Genomic DNA, 27190 nt, shown 5'->3' on the forward strand with positions numbered 1-27190 from the left:
ATAGATGAAGAGCTTGTGAAAATATGAGCGAGTTTCATTACTACGATTATGATTATTCTGATCAAGAGGGTTGCATTGCGCCTCTGGTTTAGGAAGGTAAACAGAGAAAGGGATTTCTTTCCAGTGGGACGGGACATGAAGAATCGTTAGTGCCATCGGTAACCATGCGTCAAGATCGCAGCAAACCGTAACCTTACGACATTGTGCCTTGATCGTTTGAAGAACCCAGGTTTGACCAAACAATACCAGTAGCCAAGAAACTTGGGTGTGGATGAATCGTGATCTGATGGACGGGTGTGGGCGGTACTAAGCTGACGACCATGTGTTTATATTGGCCCTACTGTACGGTATTCGGCCTTAGTTCGGCTGCATCTTGCGGAGGCTTACCTGACAAGATCTACGCGCAAGTTTATCGATCTTCCTCGTTTACAGCCGACGCGTAGCAGCCGAGTGGGACAAGTCCAACAAGCAGCGGATCATCGGCTGTAGTGAACACCATTAAACTCCATCGCTCGATACAATCGCCCAAGCCGTATGCGCCTTGCTAAGTATGACACAAGAAAAAATTACAAGGAAATAGATGAGGCGCTGTAGCGAAGCACACCCACAGACGTCCATGTAGGACTCTGCATATACCCGGTACGCGATCGTACTGGAGTCGGGGTACGTCATCCACCGCGAGATTCCATCGACTCGGCCGTATACCGTATCCGGTACTACACCAGGCCAGCTCTGGCATGTGCCTGGATCGCAACGGTCGTGAGCGTATCTGGACTACAGCCGCTCTGCCAAGCGTCGATATCCGAGCTTACATGTAAAGATGCGGCGTAGTTGGTCCACGTGAAGAAGCATAAGCAGATGAGTGAAAGGATGCAAGCGACCTGCGGAGTGGGTGCAAGGATTTTCGAACCAGGCCCTTGCATCTAATGAAGATTGAATTTACAGCCAAGGTTGAGCCACGGGCCGGCTTTACGGGCTTGATAAAAGCAGCGATTGCGGTGCTGACGGGCAGCGGATAATGGGAAAGCGCTGCCCGTCCAAGACGGGGACGTGCTCAAGATAGTAAGGTGTTGTCATCTCGGACCGCAAGTATTATAGAAACGTATTACCAGCTATTGGGCTGGCCCATCTGCCTTTCTTTGCTGCTCTCATTTCGGCATACAGAGCTGGATTGATGCCTTTCTTCCGGCACTTCTTGATCTCGGCTTCGGTCAGCGTGCTCGTGTCGAAGTCGCTCGCGCTCCATTTGCTGCTTCCACTGGATTTCGATCCGGACCGGCTCCTCTCAGCGTTGTCCAATATAGACCGGAGGGAACGTTCTTCTGGTAGAATTCCGTGCATATCTGGGACCGAAGTTGTTGATCCTGAAAGAGTCGAAGGGCGTGAGGTCTGGCCAATCGAGGTTGCTTTCTCGATGATTAGGCGATTAGGACTTAGTGACTGGTCTTGCGCCTTGTCCGTCAACTTGCGAGGCATCATCTTCCTAAAAAGCGACTGTGGGGTATGATGGTCGAGGCTCGCATATCCCAGAGGTGTTTCTACCGGCGTACACGTTCGTCGCGAGCTTCCGCTCGATGAGTGTATCGACGAAGACTTGGAGGTGATACTTGGCGTAGGATTGGACGGCGCATAATCTTCGGAAGTAAACCAGTCCGGGGATGGAGCCTCAACGTCAGGTGGATCGTGGCCATAATCACTTCGGTCGTCCTCAGCTACCGTCGTTACCGAGTTGATGGTTTCCAATGAGGTTTGTCTTCGAAGATGTGGCGGCAATCTCTTGATGTTGTTTATCTCTCTCTTGTTATTCCGATATGAGATGAGTCCACGCGGGTGTCGTCGTGTGATTGACGGTTGGACTGGAGGAGCTGGATCAGGTGACGGTACACGCTGAGGTTGAGGTTCAGGTGGTCGAAACGGAAGAGAGAACTTCCGCGTAGGAGGCGTTTCCGGCGGCGTGTCCACTGGATGCGATTGGAGTGGGTTGAAGCTAAATGTGGAACTTGAACGAGATGTAGGCCTTCTGTCTTGTTCGCCATCGCCATTGATTGAAGCAGATCGACTCCGCGCTATTGGCGGTGGGGCTGCTTCGTCTAGTTCTTCGTCAGAATCGTCAAAAACAAACGTCCGATGATCCCTGTGCTGCTTCTGCGCTTCGAGGGCGGCTCGGGGCGAGCGGCGGATGGCAGGTGGAACGGCGTCGTCGTCGTCAAAGTCCATTGCAGCGCTTATGTGAGGATGTAGAGGTCGTAGTAGCATCGCATCTAGAAAAAGAAAAACCAAGGTGAAAAACCCCGAACTGTAGCTTTGGTGTCGGGCCCGCTCAACCACCCAAGGAACAGCAATCATGACGCAGCCGGACCTGCCAGAACCCCATGGCGTTGCTAGCGTGACTTGGAAACATGGCTGTACCTTGCATATAGTTCACGGCGAGGTGCACCTGAAGCCTAGATCTGAACTGGTATTGTGGTCTAGCGCGGGAACGGTGCAAGTCATGTTAGCAGTCATCTACTTGACTTTGTGTAAGTTGAACTGAAGATGGATGGATTGTGTACAGGGTGCACGAGAGAAGGTAATAGTGACGATGGAGGCTGGTTGGGCTCTGTCTATTACGCGGGTGGCTAAGGCATCGGCGGTTTTGGGGCCGTTGCAGACTGGCCAACGGTCGAGACAGCCGTAGGTAGACGCCATAACGGAACGGATATGAATCCTGGTCATTATTCGAGGTGACTAATATGATACATGTGTACAACAGCATTCATATTTGTCTCTATAAACGCTGTAGTAGATACGTAGGCGCGTCCGGTATCCTGCTATGAGAGGAGGATTGGAGGGGTGAGAAGGTCACGTGCGCGAGACCAAGCCGAGTTTCCACGGGTGCTCTGTGTACTCCGGGTGTCCAACGAAGCAGACCCGATGCTGTTGGGTGTTTCAAGCGAGCAAGGCGTGTCAGAAGGCAGTGGGAGCATGGATTGTGGCTCGCAGTAGTTCCAAGATGATGTTTCGAGGCGGGACGGTCGGGACCTGACAGGCCGCAACGAGGCTAGGACCCGAAGCAGACTAGCGGCATCTGCACCCAACACCTGTAACGAAGTGCAGCAGACGCTCCTTACTTGGTTGAAGTTCACCGTCGCTGTCCACGCGAACAGCATGTATGCGACAATAACATCCGACAAGACCGAACCGCTGCGCTCATAACGTGCCCCGCTCGCCATGAGCAACGACGCGCCCACGCCCATCTCGGACGACGAGGTAGTGGCGCTGACCAAGGCGGCTTTTGAACACTCCCGCCAGGACATCAACCACCGCGCCGCTGCCGAGACGCCGCGGGAACTGCAGCAGCAGCAACCGGGCATCACCATCGATCTGGGCCACAAGAACATTGCCCGCCTGCCAGACGAGGTGATTGATGTCATCAGGGCTGAGATTGAGAGGTACACTGAACCACTTGCGCTTGCTGTTACCGTCTCGTGCATGTAAGGGAGACATGTGCTGACTTTCCAGGCTCGCTCTTTCCCACAACCTTCTCTCGACCCTTCCGTCCCGCCTAGTAGAATGCAGACGTCTCCGCTACCTCAACGTGCGCTACAATGCCATGCGCGAGATTCCCAATGCCGTACGTTGGCCCGCTGCAATACACCACACATGATTGGCCTGCTGATACCTACCCAGATCCTCGAAATGACATCCTTGGAGATTCTCGATGTCAGCAGGAACAAGATTAGATCAATCCCGACCAAGATTGCAAACCTGACGTCGCTAAAGGTGCTAGCCATTGCGAAGAACAAGATTGAGGAGCTGCCCGTTTGTCTGGGAGAGATCAACAGTTTGCAGGTCCTTAAGCTAGACGGTAATATGCTCGTATTCCCTCCCCCCGAGGTCTGCACCATCAAGGACAACGCCCCCTCGCCAGCAAACGAGAACGAGCGAGACGCCGTCATCGCCACCCAGGTCAAACGCTTCATGCGCCAACACGTTGCAAAAGAGCGTCAGCGGGACGAGAGGCTACGGGCTGAATCTTCTGGAGACGAGAGTTGGACCGAGAGCAACCCGGAGACACCTCGTCCGTCGAAGCGAGCCAACGGAGGACGATTTCCCGTAAGACCCAGCGTAGGCAACTTGGACGGCTTCTCTGAAGGCAAGATCGACTCTCCCGGCCTGGCCGCCCCGCCTATCCCGGTTCGCTCCCATTTCCGAGTCGGATCTACCACAAGCAATGGTAATGCCAACGGTAATGGCGTCAGCAAGAGACGTCAAATCCCTCCACTGGTCCTGACAAATGGAAACAACGAGCGCAACCGAAGCCAGAGTGAAGGGTCGGGGCCCTCGTCACACCGCCAGAAGCGCATGGGCATATACACCAACAAGACGTCTGAACTGGGGTCAGTGGATGAGCTGCGGCGGACCAGCCACTTCCGTGGTTTCAGCCAGGGCATTGTGATGCCTGCGAATGCGGGGGGCAGTAACTTTCCAGGACCGGCAACCGCGGGCTTCTATGGAGATACAGGCACTGTGAGATCCCTCGCGAATAGGCCGCTATCCGACGTGCGTGAGCACAGACGCGTGTCGCGTGCCCCCGATATCGTCGTTGAAGCTGCCAAGAACTTCCTCTATGCCATCTCGCAGCTTCATGATTGCGTCACACACATGGTACGCTCAATCAAGTTGACGGCCAAGACGAAAGAAAGTCTGCGTCGCAAGGAAGACTTTTACCGCAGGTTCTCCAGCACGTACCTAAACATCCGTGCCTTGAACGAAGTCTTGCACAAGTTCGATAGGCTAGTTGAAGAGGACGAGGACGAGGCCCAGAAGCTCTCTAGAAGTGTTTACATGTACGCACTGAGGTGTCTTGACTCCTTCATGGCCATCAGTCTTTCCATCGCCGAGAACCGCATCGAGATTGTCCACAACGCCAACCCGCACATCATGCGGACCTTTTTACTGCTTCAACAAGGCAGTTTGATCGAGATGAGGAACGCTTGCTCAATCTTGGGTGCGCAGTTCAAAGACTCGGCTGCAACCCCAACGAGACTCAACGGTGGTGACGCACTCGCGACAGTACGGGCGCGCCCATCGAGGGTTCGCCGGCTCCAAGCGTCCCCGCCACAGCGGAACGGGTATCAGATGCCTCCGCCCGTCATACTGCACAGTAATGACAATAGCCGATCGAACACCATGACGAGCCTTAGCGCGATAACCCCTCGCTCCGGAGAGTCCTTCTCCATGGTTGGGCCAAACATGACGCGGACAAATACGATGACTAGCACGATGACCAGCAATTTTGACGAAGCAGACGAAGATGCTCAGTTCGACAGAGTCTACACAAAACTCAGGAATGCGTCGGACGGCTGTAGAACCTCCATGACGCAGATCACGCGCATGATGCGAGAGCAATTCGACAGCTTGCGACGCGATCTCGACAACGAGGATCCTAGGGTGAAGGCGTTGGCGAGCCTCATTGATAAGAGCAATGAAGCCCAGCAGATGGCGATCCCTCTGTCTAGTCGGTTATCACAAATGCAGCTCAAAGACAGCTACACGCGAAATCAGCCCGAGTTCTGGCAGCAATGCATGGGTTTCATCAAGGTATGTACTTTTCTGTTTCGTTTCGTAGAGAAGTTTTCGAGAACAGCCCATTGACTCAGATTTGTTTCAGGCTTGGCAGGAACTGGCGACTGCGTACACCCAGCAAGGCAGAGAACACAAATTGCTTACTACAGATGTCAAAAAGCTTATGCGACCGTTGCATAAGATGGTCAAGGAGGCTAGTCTGGCTATCAACGACAGTCCTTGGTCAAATCTCACTAGCAACAACTTGGGCTCGATGGGACCGCCGAGTCTATCATCCATCACCTCACGGACTCAGCCACCAAGGTTCCTCAACAAGCCTACGAGCACCATGTCTTCGAATGGCGGACCTGGGTTCCCGGGACCAATCAACACTGCTATTCCTCCCATGAACTCGGTCTTCTCAGCACAACCTCACACGGCGACTTTCACGTCTCAAAGTTCTGGTGGATATAGTACACCGGTCCCCGCAACCCCACTGAGTGCGGCGCTAGGTGCAGCAGCCCAAGCAACTGTTCCCAGCACACCCAGGATGCCTTCGCAAGGTTCCAATACGCTCAACGTTTTCGAGCGAGCCGATCGACTGCTAAACCAACCAAGCCGACGTGTCTGATGTCTAGTATACACCTATACTAGTTCAGTTTCCTCTGAACTATGCATCTCAACGCATGTCTGCCGCATGCAGACGCCATATCAAGTCCCAGCTACGTAAGTCTGCATTATTCACTTTTCATCGCTTCATGTTTTGTCGTATTTGGGCCTGTACTTTTTTGCATACATTAGCGACGGCGTTTGTCCGGATTTCACTCTTTCTCATCGTGCATGAGCAGCATCTCAGGGCTTGCATATCGGATATGGTGTTGGGGGAATGGTGGTCAAGCGGCATTTGTCACTGCATATATTGGGCGTTGACTGGTAATATTGGATCTCTTCGGGATGATGGATGATGGATGGCTGGATGGCAAGGGCGTGGGCAGCATAGGCGGATGACGAAGGCAAGCATGGCTGGCCCTGTGCATGACGGTTGTGCATTTCCGTTACGAAACGAGATGCAGGATGAAGGCACCAGCGTAATGCTTGTGGATGAGAACAAAAGCATAGTAATGCATATACACACGTTTAGACATTTGTCCTGCTCCTATCTGTTTGCTTCTTCTACTCCAAAGCATTGTTTTCCAGACTTGATCAGAGTGCGGCATTGAGTTCTAGATTCTTCGTCTTTTTGGCGCAGGCGCAGGTGGCATCAAAAGCGGTCTTTTACATGCCTCGTATCCTCGTGGTACAGGGTACATTCGGTCGAGCCAGACATTCCACAAAATGACCGACGTGGTGCTCGAGCACCAGTAAAGCATCAGAGCTGCAGGCAGGTTCTGGCAAAGTGGCCCTATACAGAGCGAAGCAAACAGCAACGTCCTCCTGATGATGGTGGGCCACTTTGCACCTGTTGGAGGACTGTTATTGGTGAAGAAGAAATTGGAAAACATGAGGCCTGACGCAATGAAGGGTAGCATACCCGTAGGGTCCGGGATAAGAAGATCTGGAAACCACAGCATCCCCTCGTTCGCCAGCGAAGGGTCAAACCATAAGGAGGGAGTGACGCGCGCCACGAGCTCACCACTTTCATTGACCATTGTTGTACCCTCGCCCTTGATTGACGCCATAGCCATGCCTAGCAGTCCATCCTGGGCGCCACATTTCTGTCGAGTAGTCTCAGCCATGGCGAAGAAGATGGGTATCTGGCCGACAGTCCAACAAATCTGCGCGTCTAGAGTCGTGCTCCACCTCTTGTCCAATGCCGATGTGACCTGCTTTAGCTCCTTCTTCGTTGCCAACGTAGCCTCTCTAGGAGTTCGAAATGTCCTTTGCTGCAATATCTCATCTCGTTTTTGAAGGGCAAGTGCTTGTCGGAGCGGCAGCAGACCCATGAATCGTGCGTAGAGGGAGCGCGCATACGTTCCGGCTGTAGTAACAAGCAGGGCACGCAGAATAAAGGCCGAGATGGGTAAGGCGGCGTACCATGGGACCGTGGTATGGATGAGTGACATCATCTCGTGCGGGAGATACAGAATGGCATCAACGAGGGGGTCTTTGCGCGGCGCCGAGGCATGGAAGGCGCGTGTTGACGGACGCGATATTGAGGCTTGGGGTGTGATGGAGCTTCGCACGAGCAATTGGCATGCCCTGTGCCGTGGCAGGCGCGAAGACAGCATGTCGGGATATTTTTTCGTGTTTGCGGTTGCTTGTCCATCGGACTCCCGAGAAGACGTCCAAGTTGACTAGCGTCAGGGTCTCCAGATTTCCGGGCCGGCCAAACACGTCCGACCGTCATCCCACTGAACAGCTGTCAAGCTTCACCGTACAGTAACCTATGGAGTGAGTCTACGCCTTCTACCTCTTCCGCGGTATCCATAATCGGCGTTACTTCAACATGGGCGTCTTGCTCGTCTTGTTCTCCCTGCTGGTGCCCGCGCTTGTGGCCGCTCTCTTTGTGCCCGCAGCCCTACGCTTCGCTGCGGAACTAGTGGGACAACACCTTCGGCGATCCTCCCGCACACGGCGAGAGCTGCTACTGGCCAGGGTAGCAAGCGAAACCAAGACTCATGAGACAGAACAGAGGAAAAGCAACAAGGACGACGATGACTGGGAAGAGGTTGGAACCACGCCTCCCGGTAGTGCAGGAAAGGGAGGAAAAGCGGACAGCGAGTGGGACGGCATTGTGGGCTTCTTCCACCCCTTCTGGTAGGCATGAAGAGTTGTCATATGTGCGTGGTTAAACACTAACAGACATCTTCCAGCAATGCGGGAGGAGGCGGCGAACGAGTCCTCTGGGCAGCCATTCGAGCACACCAGAAACGCTGGCCAAAGGCTGTCTGTATAGTCTATACCGGAGACCACGATGTCGACAAAAGTGCCATACTCAAGCGCGTCAAGGATCGCTTCAACATCCAGCTACACCCACCGACCATTCACTTCCTCTACCTCACAACCCGCGATTGGGTCCTCGCAAGCAGATGGCCGCGCTTCACTCTTCTCGGACAGTCTCTTGGTTCCCTGGTGCTCGCATACGATGCTTTTACGCTCCTCGTCCCAGACATATTCATAGATACTATGGGCTATGCTTTTGCACTCGGCCTATCCTCGTTCCTCTTCCCAACCGTACCAACAGGCGCATACGTTCACTATCCCACCATATCGACCGATATGTTAGACTCTTTGCAAGAAGGAGGTCAGGGAATCAACGCGGGAACGGGGGCTGGATATCGCGGCATGGCAAAGAAAAAGTACTGGCAACTGTTCGCACAGCTTTACAGCAAAGTGGGTAGCACCATCGATGTGGTAATGACAAACTCTACCTGGACGCAGAGCCATATCAAATCGCTTTGGGAACCATATCGTATCAAGCGCAGCAAGGCTATCGACATTGACGTCGTCTTTCCACCCGTTGCTGTTGAGGATGTCATGGAAGCCGTCCAAGTCTCAGCATCTAGCGAAAAGAACCGCGGCCCTTATTTACTTTACATTGCGCAGTTCCGACCCGAGAAGAACCACCGACTCATCCTCGAAGCTTTTGCCTCTTTTATAAATTCCAAGCCTAAACTCCCAGCGTATCCCAACAAGTCCCCCAAGCTCGTCCTGATAGGCTCGGTGCGGAACTCCCACGACGACGCCAAACGTGTTTACGAGCTGCGTCTCTTGGCACACGAGTTGCATATCAAGGACAATGTCGAATTCATATGCGATGCACCATGGCCGCTCATGCTCGACTGGATGCGCAAGGCCAGCGTAGGCGTAAACGCAATGTGGAACGAACATTTCGGCATTGGCGTTGTCGAGTACCAAGCCGCAGGAATGATATCTGTCGTCAACAACTCCGGAGGACCCAAGTTAGACATCGTAGTCGAGGTAGATGGAAAGCCCACTGGTAAGTACCACAACATAGTTGTCATTACTTGAGAGCTGTCCAGCTAACATCTCACCTCAGGTTTCCACGCAACAACCGCACAGGAATACGCAGAAGGCTTCCGAAAGGCACTTACTCTGTCACCGGAAGAAACGCTAGCTATGAGACAACGAGCTCGCAAGTCTTCTGAGCGCTTCACAGACAAGGGGTTCGCGGATAAATGGTTGCAAAATGCGGAGAAGTTGGTGGCATTGCAGATTCAACGTGCGTCCCACTGAGCTCCTCATCTTCAAAAGGGTGATTAACTCAAACTTGGGGAATCGGGGCGTTTTTTTCTTTCTTTTCAGAGGCATTCTTGATACCACACTACTTTAGCATTGGGCGGTGCATCTAGGGTTTATCATGCAGACAGAAAACAACAAGGAATATCAGTGTTTTTACTTTGCGAATTTGTGGACCATGATGTACTGAGAAAGACTATATATTTGCTTTATTGCTGAAACTTGACTGGATTTGATACACTATGAGTAATACTCTTCATCATTACTCTCGACAAAGGTCTTGCCCTTGATTTCATCCCCGAGCAGGTAATGTCGGTGTTAGGTACTGTTGTCGCTTTTGTCGTTGTTATCCTCTGCCATACCCTTCATCCCACTCCCCATTACAATGTTAAACTCAACAACGGCCCCCGTATACTACTGGTTCCCAATTCACCAGCCTGTAACTACCCGGCTCGAGCTGTAGCATGGTTGCTTGCGCATGGTCTCTATCATCCATTTACCAGAGAATTGTTGAGGCAGTATAACTCGTATTTGAGATGCACATTTTTAAGCAAGCGGAACAATATCGTGGCGCTCGTGACCTTATGCGTGTGGTTGTTTATTTACCCTAGTCACGACGTGGAGCCTTTTCTTTTTGGTTGATACTCTGTCTGGACCGTAATGAATAGCTTTTTTGTTCATGGAAACGATCGAGTTTCAATCTGAGTCCTCTGGTAGCTTCTGTACGGGGAACGACTGCTCTCCGAATGCGTTCTTCAAGGCGGATATCTTCTTCTTTGTCATCCAGACCGTCAACACTGGTACCTTCTTTGTTTGAGTTTTGCTTCCCGCCGCGGTCGTTGCCTGTGCTTCGTGTTCATCGACTTCCATGGGCTCAAAAGCTTCCTCTTCTTCTTGCGAGGCCTCAGATTTCTTAGCCTCTGCTTTGTTCTGACCAACTGTGTCTGATGACTTGATCTTCCGCTCAACCTCCACACTCGTGAGCATTGTGTACATCCACCATGTTTCCACCTTTCCTTTGTCCTCTTTCGTATTGGGCGCTACAATCCGACGGACCATGTCCACAATGCCAACTAGCTTCGTTGTCCCCTCGCCTTGTGCAGATACAGCTATTGCGAGATCCTCTTCTTTCAGTGCATCGGGCATATCAATCGTAGAAGCTGGATCCTTGTATGCGCCCAAATATGTCTTGAGTTTGTTGATACCCGACTTGACATTTTGGTTCTTTGAGAACACGACTGGAATGACGTTTCGTGTCCCCCGAACATATTTCTGTGTCTCTAGAAGCTTGCGCAGCTCGGCGGGAAGACGTGTCCATGGTTCATACAGCGATGGGTGAATAGTAGGCGGAGATTGTGGTTGCGACGGCTTTTTCGTCGCTGTATCAGCAATCCTCTCTTGTGCTTTCCGCTTCTTGTTGGGTATCCTAGAATCTGCAACTTTTACTGCGCCCTCTTGTGCTCCGATAATTGGAAGTGTAGGTCCTTCGCTCGAGTATGGTGGTGTTGCCGTTACAGTAGTCGTATTAGCGTCTTTTTCCGACGACGATGCGAATATTTCGCTCATGCGCTTAGGATTGCCCATTATGAGTGATAGGAAGAGGCAGTTATCATTAGGGTACTTTGAGCCTAAGCTGTTGTTCGCAGGTGACTGACGCGCCAAAAATCTCAAGACGCGCTGGCGGAGATAACAGACTGCGCTATCTTATCGCCGACTAGTCAAATCTGTGCCGTCATCACGTCTCGTCTCAAACCTCATCACTGTAACAGCAATATTTCCACGTTGAAATCTATATAAACGCTTAGTGACATATTCTATTCTCATTACAAACATTACATTATGAACGATGAAGTGCTTGTTTCTTCGAGGTCGGAGAGTGTTGCCACTCAGAGTGGCGACCAAGGCCTAACGATGTACGTTTTTTGGTTACATGTCAACTCGAACCGGCCTTGACTAAGCTCAATCAGTAATAGAGAGGATGGATACATATCACCACTTTTGCGTCTTCCAGCGGAACTTCGAATCATGATATACGAGTACGCATTTGCCAATGAGATTGTACATGTTCAACCAAAGTCCACCGATCCAATTGCCGACCTATATACTCCTCGAACCCCAGGAGCTCAGAAATACCAAAGCGTCATTTCCCTGCTTATGACATGTCGAACCATCCGCAAGGAAGCCTCATCCATCTTCAACGGCCTAGTCACTTTTGATTTGACTCATTATTACAACTGCATGGCGGCCGCGTACGAATTAGGACCAGACATGTGTCAAACCATCACATCGATCAAGGTGGAGCCTAGGCTGGCAAAAAGACTGGCTATAGGAATTCAATCAGGCGCATCGCCCAACACCAATTATCAGCATCTGCTGCCATCTCTACACCGTGTATATATCCAAGACAGCCCCATCTTCGGATTCTTTCTTGTAAGCCATGACTTGGCTGTTAGGGCGTTGCGTCTCTACTTTGGACATGATCGGCTCCAAGTCCAGTTCACTAAGTGAAAGAAGACAATGGTTTTCTATGACATATAGGGAGGGCCAGTGCGCCGGGGCCTGGGTGGAAGAAGCCGTAAATTTCCTATGACGGATATGGAGGGCCAGTGCGCGGCGGCCTGGAGTGAATCACGAGCGCTGCGCCGTTAACCCAATCTTCCCCGTCGCTCATGCACATATAAACTCCCCTGCCCGACCACTTCGTTACCCCCACCCCCACCCACTTTGCAATCTTAACCTAGCAGCCACCACTCATTTTACAACATCAACCCGAAACCACTCCACTATGGGTGCCAACCAATCATCTCACCGCCGCGCTATCCTTCTCGAGCGTAGGCAAGTATTGTGTCATTTACATATCTTGATTGAAGACTAACATTGTTATAGGACGCAACAGAACACCATCAGCGCCCCCTTGCTCCGCCTGCCCCGCAAGATACGCAACAAGATGTACGACTATGTGCTTGTTGGAGAGACCGTCCGTGTTCATTATTCACATCTGAAGGACGATATGCAAGAGCAAATGCAAGAGCAAGTGCAAGAGCAAGTGCAAGCGCGAGAGAAGGACTGGTACGAATTTCTCGATGTCTTCGGGCTCTTCACACCACCTTTGGGTCTGCTGGCGTGCTGGTTGGAGTACATTGCTGAACATAACCGAAAGCGTAAAGGTGTCCTTGCCCTTCTCTTCACCTGTAGGCAGACCCACAACGAGTTCATAGCACTTTTCTACAGCGGTGTTGTATTCGACCTCACTGCTTTCGAATTCCGAACTGGCTGGCCGTGTATCCGACAGAGTTGCTATCAGTCAGTTCAGTCAGTCCGGAGCTCTCTGGACTGACTGAACTGACGTCCTGAGGTCACTGAACTGGACTGGACTGACTGCCAAGACTTTTCAATTAAACTAAAACTGACTGACTGAACTGACGTCGCCGCGGCCTGCGGACTGACTGGACTGACTGAACTGAGTTACCTGACGTCGAACTGAGATAAATGCTCCTGTACTTTTGAGATTTCTTCCTCTGATAGTGTGCGCGCTAGTCCAGAAGCTGAGGTAGTTGTTGGCTGTATACCAAGCCTCTTCCAGCTCTTCAAGCTCTGCAAAGCTGAAATAAGCTCTGGCTTCATATGGAGTCTCCGGGTGCCTAACATGTCGCCAAGCTCGCTGAAAGTCCGCTCACAGTCTGCCGCTGCTGCTGGTATTGTTAGGACGTCAATAGCGAACTTTGAGAGTATAGGGAACTGCCCAGCAACTGACTCCCAGTATAGAAGCGGATTAAGAGACAGCCAATCCTCCTCAGCTAACGCTGGTTGCCGCTTCCATATCTCATACTCATCCTCAGCAAGGCTTGCCTCTAACTGCCGTGTGCTTTGCTCAATTGACGACTGTAGAAAAGCTGATCGCGACGTTGAAATCCCTAGCCGGGGCTTCTTACGCGGCGGCGTTACAGTGTGAGCTGAAGTGGCTGCAGAGTCCTTCCGCCCCTGCCACATGCGCAGGAATGCCCGGTGGTTATTGTCAAGCCAGCCGTCGCGATAGTGGACACCGTCACGGGCAGTGACATGGGTGTCAGGCACCTTCCAGAGCGCTGAGAGGTGGTGTTTGTAGTGCGGGTGTAGTATTGTAGCAGTGTAGTAGACAGGCGCGTTATCGAATTTTGCGTAGTACTCAGCAAGCTTACAATGCGCAAGGTTAACGTTTGTAATAAGATGATCTTCAGGCGCATCTAGATCTTCGTAATTTACATCCTTAAGGCGGTCTTTGAGAGCCTCAAGCTGGTCAAGAAGCCACTCAAACGTTACTAGAACTTCCCATATAGCGCCGTGTCGGCCGTGTCGGCCGCGACCTTCAAGTAGCCGTGTAGCTTCGGCAAATGGCTCAAGGAGTCGAATGTATTCTGTTATTGTCGCCCAGTCCTTGCCGTTTAGACCCCCTTCGCGTATATATAACCGTGGCTGGGCAGCAGGGAGCTGCTCACGATTCTTCCGGCGTCGTGAGGTTGCTGTTGCAGCACTATGCTCCTCAAGTTTACACTCAATATAGCCATCGATAGGGCCGTGTAGCTCAGCTGCACGGACAAACGTGTTGAAATAGCTATTCCAGCGTGTCTTAACAGGCTTCACAAGCTGCCGGATGTGGGGTGTAACACCTAGAGACTCTGCCTCCTCGCACTGTAGGCGCTCTAGTAGTTGTCGAGTTTGAGGCGTACAGATAGACGCAATCACGTCAAAGAGGACGCCAACAGGACCGTATTTGCGCCACTCATCCATGTACTTCTCCTCTTCCTCAAGGTGTGCGGCTTCATTCTCGTACGCGCTACGGTCTTTGCCCCAAATTACTAATTGTGCGCTTAGGTTGAGTATATGGCAGCAGCACCGCAGCCGCCGCTCGCTTGCGATAAAGCCAAACTCCTCTGCTAAGGACTCAACTGCAGTATCATTGTTACTTGCGTTGTCAAGCACAAAGTACCCAACCCTCGCGTTGTCAACGCCAAATAGCCGAAGTATTGTTGTTGCTGCAGCGGCAATATTATTGCCAGTGTGCGCCCCGTGTAGCTCAGGCAACCCAAGCAGGTGGTCAACTAGCTTGCCCTCGCTGTTAAGGTAATGTACGCAGAGGCCAGTAAAAGCATACTGCCCACCAGTTGAAGTCCAGTTGTCGAATGACACGTGTATAAGCGACCGGGCTTCGCGAAGGTAGTTGGCAATAGCTGGTATGTATGTATTGTACTCAGTAATAATATGATCCTGGAGCGTTTGGTGGCTACGCCAAAGGAGAGCTTCGGCTAGCGGGCTCACGGCCGCAATCATGGCTCGAAACTGCGGCGTTTCTATTACGCGAAGGCTCTGGTTGTCCGCGACTACCCAGTCCTTCAGCGCGTCCTGAAATCGAGAGGTTGAAAAGCTTGCTGCCATCTCGTTTGCTACCTCTTGCGATACTTCTATCCCTTTAGACCTCATAATATGTACTTGGGACTTTGCGAGCGCGCCCATAATATTGCCCTCCCGGCTAGCAATTGGTACAGGTCCGTTAGGTCCGTGTGAGTGTCCAGGCTTGTTGCTTGAGAGGTGTCGGCCGGCGTTTGTAGTGCTGTCAGCCTCGTAGCAAGCCTCCTGCTTCCGTCGTTGATGGCAGTACCGGCAAAGCCAGTAGTTTTTCTTGTACTTGCGGTGCCAGACGGCCCAGCCGTGGCGGTAGATCCAGCTTTTTGGCCCACCGCGACTATTACGCTCAACCTGGCGCCGCTCAAGATACGGCACACGCTTAAAATCAAGCCCGTCGTAATTGTCGTCGTCGTCGTCGTCGTCGCCGTCGTTGGGGAAGTCCGCCTGTACTGCCAAGGGCTCATCAGCCTGGGCCTCGCTCGCAGTATCGCCAACAGTAGGCGCGTTTGATAGCGATGGTAGAGGAGAATTGCGCTTGTCGCATTCTACAAGGCGGCGAGGGCCTGAATTAGAGGGAGTAGACATGAAGTACACCAAGAAGTATTATGGCAACAGTAGTCTAGCGTCGTGTGTATAGCAGACGCGACGCGACGCGACGCGAAAGGCTTACTAGGTGCGCACCGGGTAGCGCATTTCCGCAAACTCTAATTAGCTTAAAGCTAGATGCTTTAACTTATATAGGATTAGTGTCTTTATATCTAGGACTAGCGCGGCTTCGAAGCCGCACTAAATGTGGCTTTCACAACTCTAAAATACTGCTTTAAAAACAGCTAACGTCAGTCTAACGTCAGTCAGTTCAGTCAGTCTGGAGGCTTCTGAACTGACTGGACTGACGTCCAGCTGCCTCAAGAACTGACTGACTGAACTGAGTCTTGGCAGTCAGTTCAGTCAGTTCGAACTGAGTTACCTGACTGATAGCAAGTCTGGTATCCGAGCCCACATCGGTCGCCCTGACTCTCGTCTTATACAGACTATTAGGATAAGCGGTGTATTCGTATACTGGATGGGATATATGCACTATCCGTACCCAGTCTTGAGCTATGACGACTGTCTGTCCTCGCTGCGACACATCGAGATATCAAACTCTATATTCATGCCGTTTGGTGACGAGACAGGAATGGAAGAAGTTCGTCAAGGTTTCCGAGAATGGTCTGGAAAACCAGATCTCGCCGTCACCTTTGTCGAGTAAAAGCATGGACCATGCCAGGGTTGTACTTGGGTTTGCCCTGCTGGGTATGGAGTTTTTCGGGTTGTCATGTGGATGTCAGTCGCACAGTTGTCAACAAGCAAGTCAAGCCGACTTGATTGTTATCGATAGTGGCAAACAGACCATAGGGATAACCGTGCACGAGGACACGTCCCATAGGATGGTCTGATCCCTTATCGATAGAGACTTGATTGAGACTTGACTTGCTTGTTGACAACTGTGGTCAGTCGTGAAAGAGATCGGTAGAGCTCTTGTGGAAATCATGTAATCGATGGAATTTCAGTTTGGTATGTCAAGGGTGGGCATAATGGCACTGTGCAGGTGGATAGTCCAGTGTGACAAAGCTTGGTGGAAATCTTGTGGAAATGATGTAATCGACGGATCTTCAGTTTGTATAGTCAGGGATGGGTACAATGGTACTGTGGAGGAGACAAGAGATCCCTGCGTTCCTGTGGATATAAACATCAATGACATCCTGCAATCTATGGCGGAATACCTTGTTTGACCTGAAACTCATGGAGACCGGTGGCTAGCTTATGAAATTGTACATGTAATACATAGTATTAAGGAGAATTACCAGGTAGATCCATTACAGTTGTATCAGCAGCAGCGCTGTGCACTTTATCCTTCACTACTGAATCAAAGGCCCCTTTTCATCATAAATACTTCAGTTGCCGGTACATCTAGCTGTTCTGTCGCTCAGAGATGTCAACAAGCAAGTCAAGCTGGCTTGATTCTTATCGATTGCAGATCACAGACCATTCTCTGGGACGTGCCACTGTGCACGAGCCTCTATATTGTCTGTGATCTGCAATCGATAAGAATCAAGCCAGCTTGACTTGCTTGTTGACATCTCTGCTGTCGCTGACACCTGCACGTTGAACAGTTAATTGCGCCATAGCACGTACTTAGTCTGCAGCCGCTATTTAGACTAAATTTTATCTCGTATTCATAGCAGTCTCTTCATTGATCGGATATTGGATCATACGACAAAACATGCAGGGATACTGCGTTCAGGGTGAGCGAGCTATGTACATACTCTCATCTTCTTGTATTTGAGCAACTTCCCGTTCGACCCATTTCCCTCCGACTACTCGATTCCAACTGTCCACTTTCAACTAAGGTTGAGATTCAACATCACGTTGTCCCTGCCTACAAGAAACAAGCCTACTACGAGAAGAATGAACCAAATGATAGCTGACTAAGGTTAGCGATCAAGTGCATTGTGTGGTACCGAACAGAGAATTCTTGTAGATTTTTCCGCTTCCACAAAGCAGGGACCGACTGTACCATTGTAAAAAAAACATCATTCTGCTCCTATATCCATCCTTGCTATTGTAATGCCACTACAATGAACAGCTGATCTGTGTCTCACTCGTCTTTTGCAGTTCTACGCTTCTAGGTGAACAACGAAGACCGCTACGAAGGTTTACCCAACAACACTGCGAAAACGTCGGAAGCACTCGAGCAGTCGCCACTGAGAAAAGCTTCTGATGTGACATCTAATGCATAAAAGAAACTACTAAATATGCACTGGTACTCTCTGCGGGCGTCAAATCTATGCAGCCAAGATGAGACAGACCGTGTATATCCTCCCAGTGTCCTCTAACGAGAAAACCACACCATGATGACAATACAAATCTTTGTCCACGGACAGGTCACTCTTTGCTATGGTGACGGCTAAAAATTATACAACTAGTAACCGTAGCACTTATTGATTACAAAGCCAAAGGCAAGCGTTAGGACAGCATTGGTGGATCCTGATTAATCTTAAGGCCAGATGTATTCTATTGACAAGAAGGGTGTTAAAGAACGTTGAGTTGGACTCAGGCGGAGGGGGGGTTGGTTGGTTGGTTTCGGAATTGTAGCGCCAGAGTGTACAATAGTGAAAGGGATAATGGTATTTACCAAGTTCATGGGCTTGTAAAGTAATTGAGGGATAAAATCATACTAGAGCTATTGTTGGTGATACTACATGTAACAGGTTCTAGTATGTCGCTGACTGGGGTGGTCCAGACGAAAACCTTTATCCTTCTTTGCCCACCATGCTAATAGCTGACAGCGTCTATCGTACCCATCCAAGTCCTATTAGCGCAGTCTTGTGTTCTCTCTGTTAGTACACACTACGGTTGCTGTACTGCAGCCGCGTTCATCCCCGCGTATCAATAACCTCTCACACCGTACTGGCGCAACGCGAATGTCTGTTGTATACCATCTGATGTTTCCTCATATGATACGCCTGTTCGGGATCGTCTCGGCGCGGTAATGGGACAGATGTTCGAGTTGTCATTGACTTCTGCTACACAGAATCAGTGAATGCTTTCTCTCGAAAGACGCCATAGATCGTACCCTAGGACATCCTATTCCTCATGTATGCTACCCATATGTCTTGACCATATGTGATGATGCTTCTTTCTATGCCGCAACTCGGTGTTCATCCCCCAACGATGCGCCTCGCCCTCCGCCCTGAGGCGTCCAACTCCCAAAACCGCCTTTCCAGGGCTCGACTTTCGCGAACCCGTGAGCGTCGAAGCATCATGTGAGAGGAATGTAGTGGGGTTCTCGAGGACTGCTTATGGCGAGATCGACGAGGAGCGGCGGGGAGTTTTGTAGGCGATGCGAAAGCCGAGTCTTTGCGTTGGGGTGAGGTGTAGGGTGGAGTTGGAAAGGACTGCAAATTACGATGCGAGGTCTTGGGCGATGGTGAGGGTGAAGGAGTTGGTGTGAGTTGTGGAGATTGTCGGCCCCAGCTAAGTTCGGGAGTTTTGTTGTACGGCACTCGTTTGGGGGGCGCTTCGGTGTTGCCAGTCGCCTCCAGCTGATCCTGTAGCCTCGAAAGCGCAGCGAAGAGGGGCAGGGTGATGTATTGTTGCTCGTATATCCTTTGGACGGCGTCTGGTATTACAGGCGAACGTGGCGGCGATGCCATGCTATGTTGTGGTGATGTCATGCCGAAAGGAGTGTTGAGATGAAGCGCGTCGACGTCCTCACATCTTGGCGGTTCTTCCCTCAACAACCCCCTAGCCGGATTGGGGAACCCCCGCCCGCGTTATCAACCCCATCTCTTCATGTTACTTTCACCTCAACCAACACCAACCAATACCTTTATTTGGACTTGATGGCATCACCTGGCGGTGATACGGAGCCTGATGTGTCATCATGGGACAATGTGTTTCTCGGAGTGTCTAATGGCGATTTTGCGCGGCTAGTGCCACACTCTCCGGCGGCACGCAGACTCTTTGGTCAAGTCGTTCGGCTCCTTGAGAGTGATGGCAACAGTTGGCATCACGTCCGCAGATTCATTCACTATGAAGTCACCCATGCTGACGAAAGTACTACTGATAGTAGTTTCAACACTGTCACTAGCTTGCCCGCCAGACATGAACCTCTTCATGACTTTTGCGGTTATTACCGACTTAACATGACTATTCCACCTGCAAATCAAGGGCTGGGTTGGATCATGGGAAGTTCCAGACCGAACAAGCCAGATAATTTTGTAGATTTCCTTCTCGCTCCGTTCACCAATGAACATGCTCTTCATTCACGCCACTGCAGGCTGCGACGCATGCTCGAGACGGGAGTGTTAATTGCTGTATCTGATAGCAGGAAGGTAATAGTTTGCCGTTCTATTAGTGCACCGTCCACTCATTCACACTCTAGGTTAGTGTCGATGGCAGGACTCTCCAACGAGACACCAAGAGAGAGCAGGACGAACAAGACTACCAAGCCTCTCTCCAACATGGCACCAGCATCCGGCTCGGTGACCTCACTTATATGCTCGTCTACACAGACCTGAACCGGGAACAACAAGAACACGAACTGCAAGAAGCCTTGGAAAAGGTCAGTGCTGTGGCCACCAACCCCAGCATGCTTCTATCACCAACGCCATCTAAGCCCACTATCGACTACCATGGTTATAGCATCTTTGATGCCAATCTTCACGGCACGACAAGCACAGTATCTCTAGGATATGACAAGGCAAACGGGAAGCCAGTCGCCGTCAAAATGGTCAAATGCACTGCTGCACAATTCAAGGATCTTCGAAGAGAAATCAGTATCCTAGGCCGCCTCAATCATGCAAGTCACCATCCAAACCGCGAAAAGCACAACTAACTTTCCACCAAGAAGAATGTATGCAAACTCGACAAAGTCATCAACTGGGATCCATTCGCCAACCCACGTGACTGGCGTCAGGACGAGGGACCAACCGTGGGCCTTGTCATGTCACCACCAGCAACTTCCGGAGCGCTACAATTACTCGCAACCTGGAAATCTTTCCCCGTTCCCGCTACTTTTCTTCGCGACTCTGTGCACCAGATAGCATCCGGTCTCGCTCATGTCCACAGCCTCGACATACTCCACCGCGATATAAAACCCAACAATATAGTCTACCGCTCCACAAACCCCGTACACGCCATCATCGTCGACTTTGGATGCAGCGATCTGGGCCCAAAAAGCACTCGTCATGATAGAGGCACCATGACGTATCTCGCTCCGGAGGTAATAAGAATAAAAGACAGCGAATCATCTGAGCCGTTTTCCCTCCCATCAGATGTGTGGAGTCTAGGTGTCACGGTGGTAGACTTCCTCATGGGTAAGCCGTTCCACCAACAGCTCGGTAGAGCGTCAATATATCAGTCCTTCAAGAGGACCATGGCAGAGAATACAGTTGAATTGCACCACCCGCTTTTCTGGGATCTTGCACTCGAGCTTCTGGCTTGGGATCCGGAGAGTAGACCGTCGGCCATGCAAGTAGCTCAACGCTTCACAGTCCGGCAAGAAAGCCTTCTCAAGGCAGATTCTCGACGCGGGTCTGTGAACGAAGAGTCGTCGTTGGCTAAGCGTGAGAAATTGCAAAGCTGAGATGCCAAGTAATCGCGCAAATAGAAGTTCCGGGCAATAATAAGCTTCAGAACGCTGTGAATTTCTGAACAGCTTAATCTGTAGATTTGCTACATGTACATGATTGTATATCTAAGATGCTAGAGAAGGGCGATATCGTTCCGTGACGAGTAGACAAATCATTAGTACAGAACATACTTGTGGCGTCCTAGCAGAAATTCACACTACAGTAGTAGTCAGGATACGCAAGATTTGATTTGATTGTATCTACTCTAGCGGAGAGATGTACAAAAAAGACCAATTCCGGGCTAATCTACGGCGTTTCTAGCTTTCAACGTAACGTCCCGTGAAGAGAATGATAAGGGTCATTTTTTCCGGGAGTAAGCAGCAAGGTCTATACCCAGACATCCGAGTGCAAATGACAAAAGTAACAAACACATTAATCAACCCCCCAAGCCAAAGCAAAAACTAACAGCTTCATTTCGATACTAGGGTATAAGATGAGAACCAGCAAGATACCACACAGTTTCCTTCCCACTCCACTCCACTCCCACATCGTCAGTTTAACCCCGATAGCAGTAATTAAAACGCCAATGCATCCAACGGAACCAATCGTGTGCGTGCCTTTCTTTACTCTGCTGTGAATGCGGATATATCATGAAGCCCGCCCTAAGCCCCACCAGACCCCACCAAACTCCTACGCCAGTACCAATATATCTTCATCATGACAAAAGCTTGCGTATATTCCCCGAGTCGGGGGACTTAGACTTGTTTGTCCGTCTTTGGCTTATCTTCATGTTCTTCGAGAATACAGCTAGCGGGTATTTCGTCCTCGTCACTTGTTTCCCTTGCATCTTTCCACTCCGCGCTCTTGCGGCTGATTCTTCCGGGGCCGACGGGGTCGCGTGGGCTGGCGAGGGGGCTGGTGGGCGTGGCTCGGATGCTGCTGATACTATCAGTGCGACCGTGGCCAAGGAGTCCGCTGCGCACGCTCAGAGCGTCAGCCTGCTTGTTGGCATAGTAGCTGTTGCGCTCGCTGGGGAGGACGGGGGCGGTAACTCCGGAAGCCGAGTAGACGCTTGCACGCTCTGCGTTTACAAAAGCACTGACGTTGCTTGGCCTGCCAGAAGGCGAGTATATCGTGTCGGGGTTGGCTGACAGCACGCTAAGTGGGAGCGACTCGCGACTGCCTCCGTAATGCGACGATGGGGCTAGGGCTCGCATCGAAGCGTTTGTATCTACGGAGTTGCGGCGGCGACGCTTTGATGACGAGGCCAGGGTGAGGATCGACGCATTATCGGTGAGGATGTTGTTTGCAGTGGCGCCCGAATACGAGTTGGGCTGCTGCTGCTGGGGTGCCAAGTGCGGCGGTATCGCTGACGGAGGGGGAGAGGTTGGGAACTGGTGTGAGAAGTGGACGGGCGGGGCACTCAGGTTCGCCGGGTTTGGCTGATTCTGACCAATGTTGAGCACGTTTGAAGGCGCAGTGGATTGTATCGTCGTCAGGGTGGTGGTGAGGGAGTGCTCGGAACCATGTGGGGACGAGAAAGTGCTGCCTCCGTTGACAAAGTTGCTGCCGCCTGTCTCGGCCTTTGATCGCGTCGAATGTACCGTCTCCGGCACTGTTGCGACGGTTGGTGCTGTTGACTTGTTGCTCTTCTGTACCCCTTGGCGAGCTGCCGCCTCCTCCACCGACGTGTAACTGTTTGATCGCGGCGTTGCGGGCGTTAATACCGAGAAGCCGTCGTCGGGGGCCGTAGTGTTGACATAGCCCGACTCTGGGTATGGGTTGTTCTTGGCTGCTGACTTCTTGGTGATTTGGTTCTTCTTGTTCGGAGCGTCGGAAGATGAGGGCTTCAGGTTCGCCAGGCGCTTCATCCAGCCCGCAAAGGGACGCTTGCGTGTATGCCGGTCTTTGTCTTTGGTCAGCATATTTTGCATTGTTTCTCGGACGAAAAAAACAACGGGGGTGTAGGGGGCCTGGATTATATGGGCATGTCTTGGGTGGTGGGTGTGCAGGGCTAGGTCTCCATACCATGCGGTCTCGATGCAGCTTCGGCCGTGGCCATGATGCAGTTTGCCAAATATAGAGGGCCTGTCGTGGATAGCTGTTGTTGCTGGCCTGGCTAGGCACGGGACTCGTCCTTCGGTATTCGGTGTTAATGCCACGTGCTGGGTATCAAGCAATGGGCGTCCTAGAGAGACAAGTTGGCTACAGGCGTGAATGGAGACAGCGCACGGCTTCGGGCCGTTGTTGGCGAGCAGGGTATTTTGGTCGCAGTTGTATGCAGTGCAGCGAATCCGATCGAGTGAATTGCGCAGCTATAGACGGCCGTGTTGTTTATGTGACTGGATGTCGAAGAAGGGGTGAACGGTGAGGGCTTACGGCGACCAGGTTGCGCGTGCGTGCTGATATCTCCGGTTGGACCCTTTCCCCAGCGCGCCTGCCGTTCGGCGCTAGGACATGCTCTGCATCCTTCATCACCCACTTGATTGCGTACGTGTTGTAGATCTTCATGACACCACCCGCCCAAGTCCCCACCCACTGCGCACCGACCGAGCCCAAAACATGATCGATCGCGGGTCAGCACACAGCGAGGGGACGGCGCGAACAAGTCATACTACGTCATGACCACTGTCCGAGGACCCAGCATCCTGCCGCTGCCCGAAGACGTCGTCGCCCAGATCAAGTCATCGACGGCCATTCTGTCGCTGACTGATGTGCTAACAGAGTTGGTGAAGAACTCTCTCGACGCCAAAGCGACCAAGATAGAAGCGACGGTTGACTTTGCGCGTGGCGGATGCACGGTAGAAGACAATGGCCTGGGCATATCACCACTTGAATTTCGCGAAGACGGCGGCCTGGGGAAGCTCTACTGTATGTTCATAGTCCCGTGACCAGTCGTATACCTAGACAGACATTGATCAGGGCAGGCACGTCCAAGTACCATGCACGCGAATCTCTGCTCGGCCGCAATGGCACCTTCCTCGCCTCACTCGCCGCTGTCTCTCTCTTGACCATTGCCTCGCGTCACCACGAATACCGCTCACACAACTCGCTGACTTTTCATCACTCCAATACTGTTGAGCGACAACTGCCTGCTTCGGCGCATCAAGAGTTGCATGCCAAGCATGGGACCCGCGTCACCGTCCGGAACCTGTTCGGAAACCTTCCAGTGCGGGTGAAACAACGATCTATGGGTTCGGGGCAGCGGGCCGAACATGACAGATTGTGGGACCAGCTTAAGAGAGACATCACCCGACTATTACTCAGCTGGCAGGGTGAACTATCCTTGAGAGTTCGCGACAGCGAGAACAGGGTGCTTATCAATTTCAACACCTCCAGCTCGAGCCCCTCTGTAGGACAAGATCGAGAGGCTGTGACACCACGTTCAACACAACTATCTTCCCTCCTCAACATCCTGACACAAGCTAATTATATCGCTATTGATGAGTGGCCGTCATGGGTTCCAGCTTCAGCTTCTACATCTGCCATCTCTATCAATGGCGCCATATCGCTTGACCCAGCCCCCAGCAAGCACGTTCAATTCATCTCACTTGGTGTGCGACCACTTTCCCCTGACTGCGGACATAACGAGCTGTTCGACCAAGTGAACCGCCTCTTTGCACTCTCTAGTTTTGGCACTGTCGAAGATGATGCGGTTGTGGATGAACATGAAAAGATTCGACGGCAATCCGACAAACGCTTCAAGCAAGGCGGCTACACTAATCGACAACTCAAGGCGCGCAAAGATGTCGATAGGTATCCCATGTTCCACCTCCGTATCTCCATGAAGGACCCTCATACCTCGCGAGCCTCTGAAGATGAGTTCGTGGGCGACGAGGCTAATTTGCAGAATGTCACGGAAGTCTTGGGTGCGATGGTCACGCAATGGCTATCTGTTCATCACTTTCGACCGCGACAACCTCGCAAGAGGCGTGAAAGGCCCAGCACTGCTTGTAGTTTGCTTGACAACTCTAGCGAAACCCCAGCTCCGACGACAACGGAACATGGGTCAACAAAGCCTATAACCAGCTCTACATCCGTGGCATCCAAGAAACGAAAGCGTCTGAAAGATCCAATCTCGAACAAGTCATCAGAAAAGGAGCATCGACAGGCCTTTGCGGACTGGTCACGGATCAAGAGCGGGAAGCCTGACTTCTTCAATGCAGTGTCCAAGTCAAAGAGCCCACTAGCGAATAATTCCCCCGACAGCCAGCGTAATGAAGCCGACACATGTCATCGTACGAAAACAGACAATTTCGCCTCTTTCAATATAGAGCCGATTGACCAAGGTGCCCTCAATGAGCATCGAGATGGATCGGTTGCGTCTGCGACCACATCCTCTGCTGACAATAAAGAGAATGACGATACTATCATATGGACAGACCCTTGCACAAAGAAGACACATCTCCTGAATGCCAGGACAGGATGTGTAATGCCTGATGCTCGTGCGCGACCGGACACCGACCCCACTGCATCTATATTTGGCACCCATACGAGGAACAAGTCGGTACGATTACCATCTCGACCATCAACGGCTGTCGCACGCAAGACACCCTGGCTCGACAATGTTCTGGACACGTGGGAGAACCCGGTCTTCAAGCCTACAGAGAAGCGCATACAACAAGCAAATATACACGAAGACGGGCTTGATCCCAGTCATCATCCTTCCAGACATGGCTGCTCCCGCTTTGACATTGACCGGGCTTTCAACCAGGCTTCAACAGGCGGTTCTAGTAGGCTGTCTAAAGAAGGACTGAAAAATGCCCAAGTAATCTCACAGGTCGACAAAAAGTTCATACTTGTGAAAATGCAAAGCTTTGCGTCTGAACAAGAAGCAAAGGCTGGGCTTCTGGTACTGATCGATCAACATGCAGCAGATGAACGAGTACAAGTCGAAAGCTTATTCAGAGAGCTCTGTACCCCTTTGCCTCAAGCCCGTGCCTACAAGTCACAGCTCGGACATGGCGTACTTGTAGTCTCGACCATGCTCGAGAAGCCAATGCAATTTGCAATCTCATCCCGGGAACGTACGCACTTCACAACACACGCCGCGCGCTTCGCTGCTTGGGGTATCCTCTACGACATCCTTGTATCAGCATTTTCCTCTAGCAGCTTGGAAAAAGATAAGCACGTCCTATCTGTTACAACGTTACCACCGGCCATCTCTGAGCGCTGCAAAGCAGACCCCAAGGTACTGATATCCTTCCTTCGGTCTACGGTATGGAAGTATGTCGAAGACGCACACCTTCCCCCTCTACCCCAACACGGATATTCTGCCAATAAAGACGATTGGGTCAGGCGACTCGCTACCTGCCCTCCGGGTCTTGTCGACCTTGTCAACTCTCGTGCATGTCGCTCAGCAATCATGTTTAACGACACGCTCGAAATTGAAGAATGCATAGAGTTGGTGCGAAAATTGGCCGACTGTGTATTTCCTTTCATGTGTGCACATGGCCGACCTAGCATGGTTCCGCTCGTCGACCTTGGAACAAGTGGTGATGCTGGAAGTGTTCTGAGTAGTAGTACAAAGAATGTCGAAAATAAGACTACCTTTGTACAAGCATGGCGGAAATGGCAGAAGTAAACGCATCTGCGCTGATGTTGTATATCACAGAGAGAAACAGTTAGGAAGCAACATGTATAATCTCATGATGACACTTGGTAATTGGCCCTCCTTTATTATATCCACAGTTATCATAACCTCACACACCTCTCAACACAAGACTTCACAATAACCTCATCACTTTCCCTGTATTTCCTAAACACGGCCTCCCCGCCCACAAAGTAGACATTTTCCTGCACAAACTTAACTCTCTTCTCTGGCCTCCACGCCTTGTACACCTTTCAAAGCCTCATAGAATGTCTGGAATGCACGTAAACTTGCCGTGCACCGTAAGACATGTAGTCTACATATCATCGCTTCGAGCGCGTTTCCTATGTCTAGG

At 51.4% G+C, this 27190-nt stretch overlaps 11 protein-coding genes across 11 annotated transcripts; 5 read left to right on the forward strand and 6 right to left on the reverse strand.

The window, feature by feature from the left end:
- Positions 1-1092: 1092 nt before the first annotated feature.
- Positions 1093-2217, reverse strand: PtrM4_089400 (uncharacterized protein; the record flags this gene model as incomplete). Its single annotated transcript, XM_001934602.1, has 1 exon — positions 1093-2217. The coding sequence occupies one exon, from the start codon at positions 2215-2217 to the stop codon at positions 1093-1095; it is 1125 nt and encodes a 374-aa protein (XP_001934637.1).
- Positions 2218-3210: 993 nt separating this feature from the next.
- PtrM4_089410 (cell morphogenesis protein Sog2) lies at positions 3211-6178 on the forward strand (the record flags this gene model as incomplete). The annotated part of the gene is made up of 4 exons (XM_066106880.1): positions 3211-3473; positions 3502-3613; positions 3670-5583; positions 5654-6178. The coding sequence occupies 4 exons, from the start codon at positions 3211-3213 to the stop codon at positions 6176-6178; spliced, it is 2814 nt and encodes a 937-aa protein (XP_065962548.1).
- Positions 6179-6770: 592 nt separating this feature from the next.
- On the reverse strand, positions 6771-7775 carry PtrM4_089420 (60KD-IMP domain containing protein; the record flags this gene model as incomplete). The annotated part of the gene is made up of 1 exon (XM_001934600.1): positions 6771-7775. The coding sequence occupies one exon, from the start codon at positions 7773-7775 to the stop codon at positions 6771-6773; it is 1005 nt and encodes a 334-aa protein (XP_001934635.1).
- A 218-nt stretch (positions 7776-7993) lies between these two features.
- PtrM4_089430 (Glycos-transf-1 domain containing protein) lies at positions 7994-9744 on the forward strand (the record flags this gene model as incomplete). Its single annotated transcript, XM_001934599.1, has 3 exons — positions 7994-8304; positions 8361-9487; positions 9548-9744. The coding sequence occupies 3 exons, from the start codon at positions 7994-7996 to the stop codon at positions 9742-9744; spliced, it is 1635 nt and encodes a 544-aa protein (XP_001934634.1).
- A 699-nt stretch (positions 9745-10443) lies between these two features.
- PtrM4_089440 (uncharacterized protein) lies at positions 10444-11331 on the reverse strand (the record flags this gene model as incomplete). Its single annotated transcript, XM_001934598.1, has 1 exon — positions 10444-11331. One exon carries the CDS (start codon positions 11329-11331, stop codon positions 10444-10446), a length of 888 nt encoding a protein of 295 aa, XP_001934633.1.
- Positions 11332-11586: 255 nt separating this feature from the next.
- Positions 11587-12255, forward strand: PtrM4_089450 (uncharacterized protein; the record flags this gene model as incomplete). Its single annotated transcript, XM_001934597.2, has 2 exons — positions 11587-11660; positions 11715-12255. 2 exons carry the CDS (start codon positions 11587-11589, stop codon positions 12253-12255), a joined length of 615 nt encoding a protein of 204 aa, XP_001934632.2.
- A 957-nt stretch (positions 12256-13212) lies between these two features.
- PtrM4_089460 (Dimer-Tnp-hAT domain containing protein) lies at positions 13213-15714 on the reverse strand (the record flags this gene model as incomplete). The annotated part of the gene is made up of 2 exons (XM_066106881.1): positions 13213-15507; positions 15580-15714. 2 exons carry the CDS (start codon positions 15712-15714, stop codon positions 13213-13215), a joined length of 2430 nt encoding a protein of 809 aa, XP_065962549.1.
- A 3116-nt stretch (positions 15715-18830) lies between these two features.
- PtrM4_089470 (DUF1509 domain containing protein) lies at positions 18831-19325 on the reverse strand (the record flags this gene model as incomplete). The annotated part of the gene is made up of 1 exon (XM_001934596.1): positions 18831-19325. One exon carries the CDS (start codon positions 19323-19325, stop codon positions 18831-18833), a length of 495 nt encoding a protein of 164 aa, XP_001934631.1.
- Positions 19326-20170: 845 nt separating this feature from the next.
- Positions 20171-21259, forward strand: PtrM4_089480 (SPS1, Serine/threonine protein kinase; the record flags this gene model as incomplete). Its single annotated transcript, XM_066106882.1, has 2 exons — positions 20171-20473; positions 20522-21259. 2 exons carry the CDS (start codon positions 20171-20173, stop codon positions 21257-21259), a joined length of 1041 nt encoding a protein of 346 aa, XP_065962550.1.
- A 741-nt stretch (positions 21260-22000) lies between these two features.
- On the reverse strand, positions 22001-23307 carry PtrM4_089490 (Herpes-BLLF1 domain containing protein; the record flags this gene model as incomplete). The annotated part of the gene is made up of 2 exons (XM_066106883.1): positions 22001-23151; positions 23274-23307. 2 exons carry the CDS (start codon positions 23305-23307, stop codon positions 22001-22003), a joined length of 1185 nt encoding a protein of 394 aa, XP_065962551.1.
- Positions 23308-23866: 559 nt separating this feature from the next.
- Positions 23867-26829, forward strand: PtrM4_089500 (MutL, DNA mismatch repair enzyme (ATPase); the record flags this gene model as incomplete). Its single annotated transcript, XM_001934593.1, has 2 exons — positions 23867-24116; positions 24173-26829. The coding sequence occupies 2 exons, from the start codon at positions 23867-23869 to the stop codon at positions 26827-26829; spliced, it is 2907 nt and encodes a 968-aa protein (XP_001934628.1).
- Positions 26830-27190: the final 361 nt, after the last annotated feature.

This window comes from Pyrenophora tritici-repentis, chromosome 4, assembly GCF_003171515.1.
Source record: "Pyrenophora tritici-repentis strain M4 chromosome 4, whole genome shotgun sequence".
NCBI lineage: Eukaryota > Fungi > Ascomycota > Dothideomycetes > Pleosporales > Pleosporaceae > Pyrenophora > Pyrenophora tritici-repentis.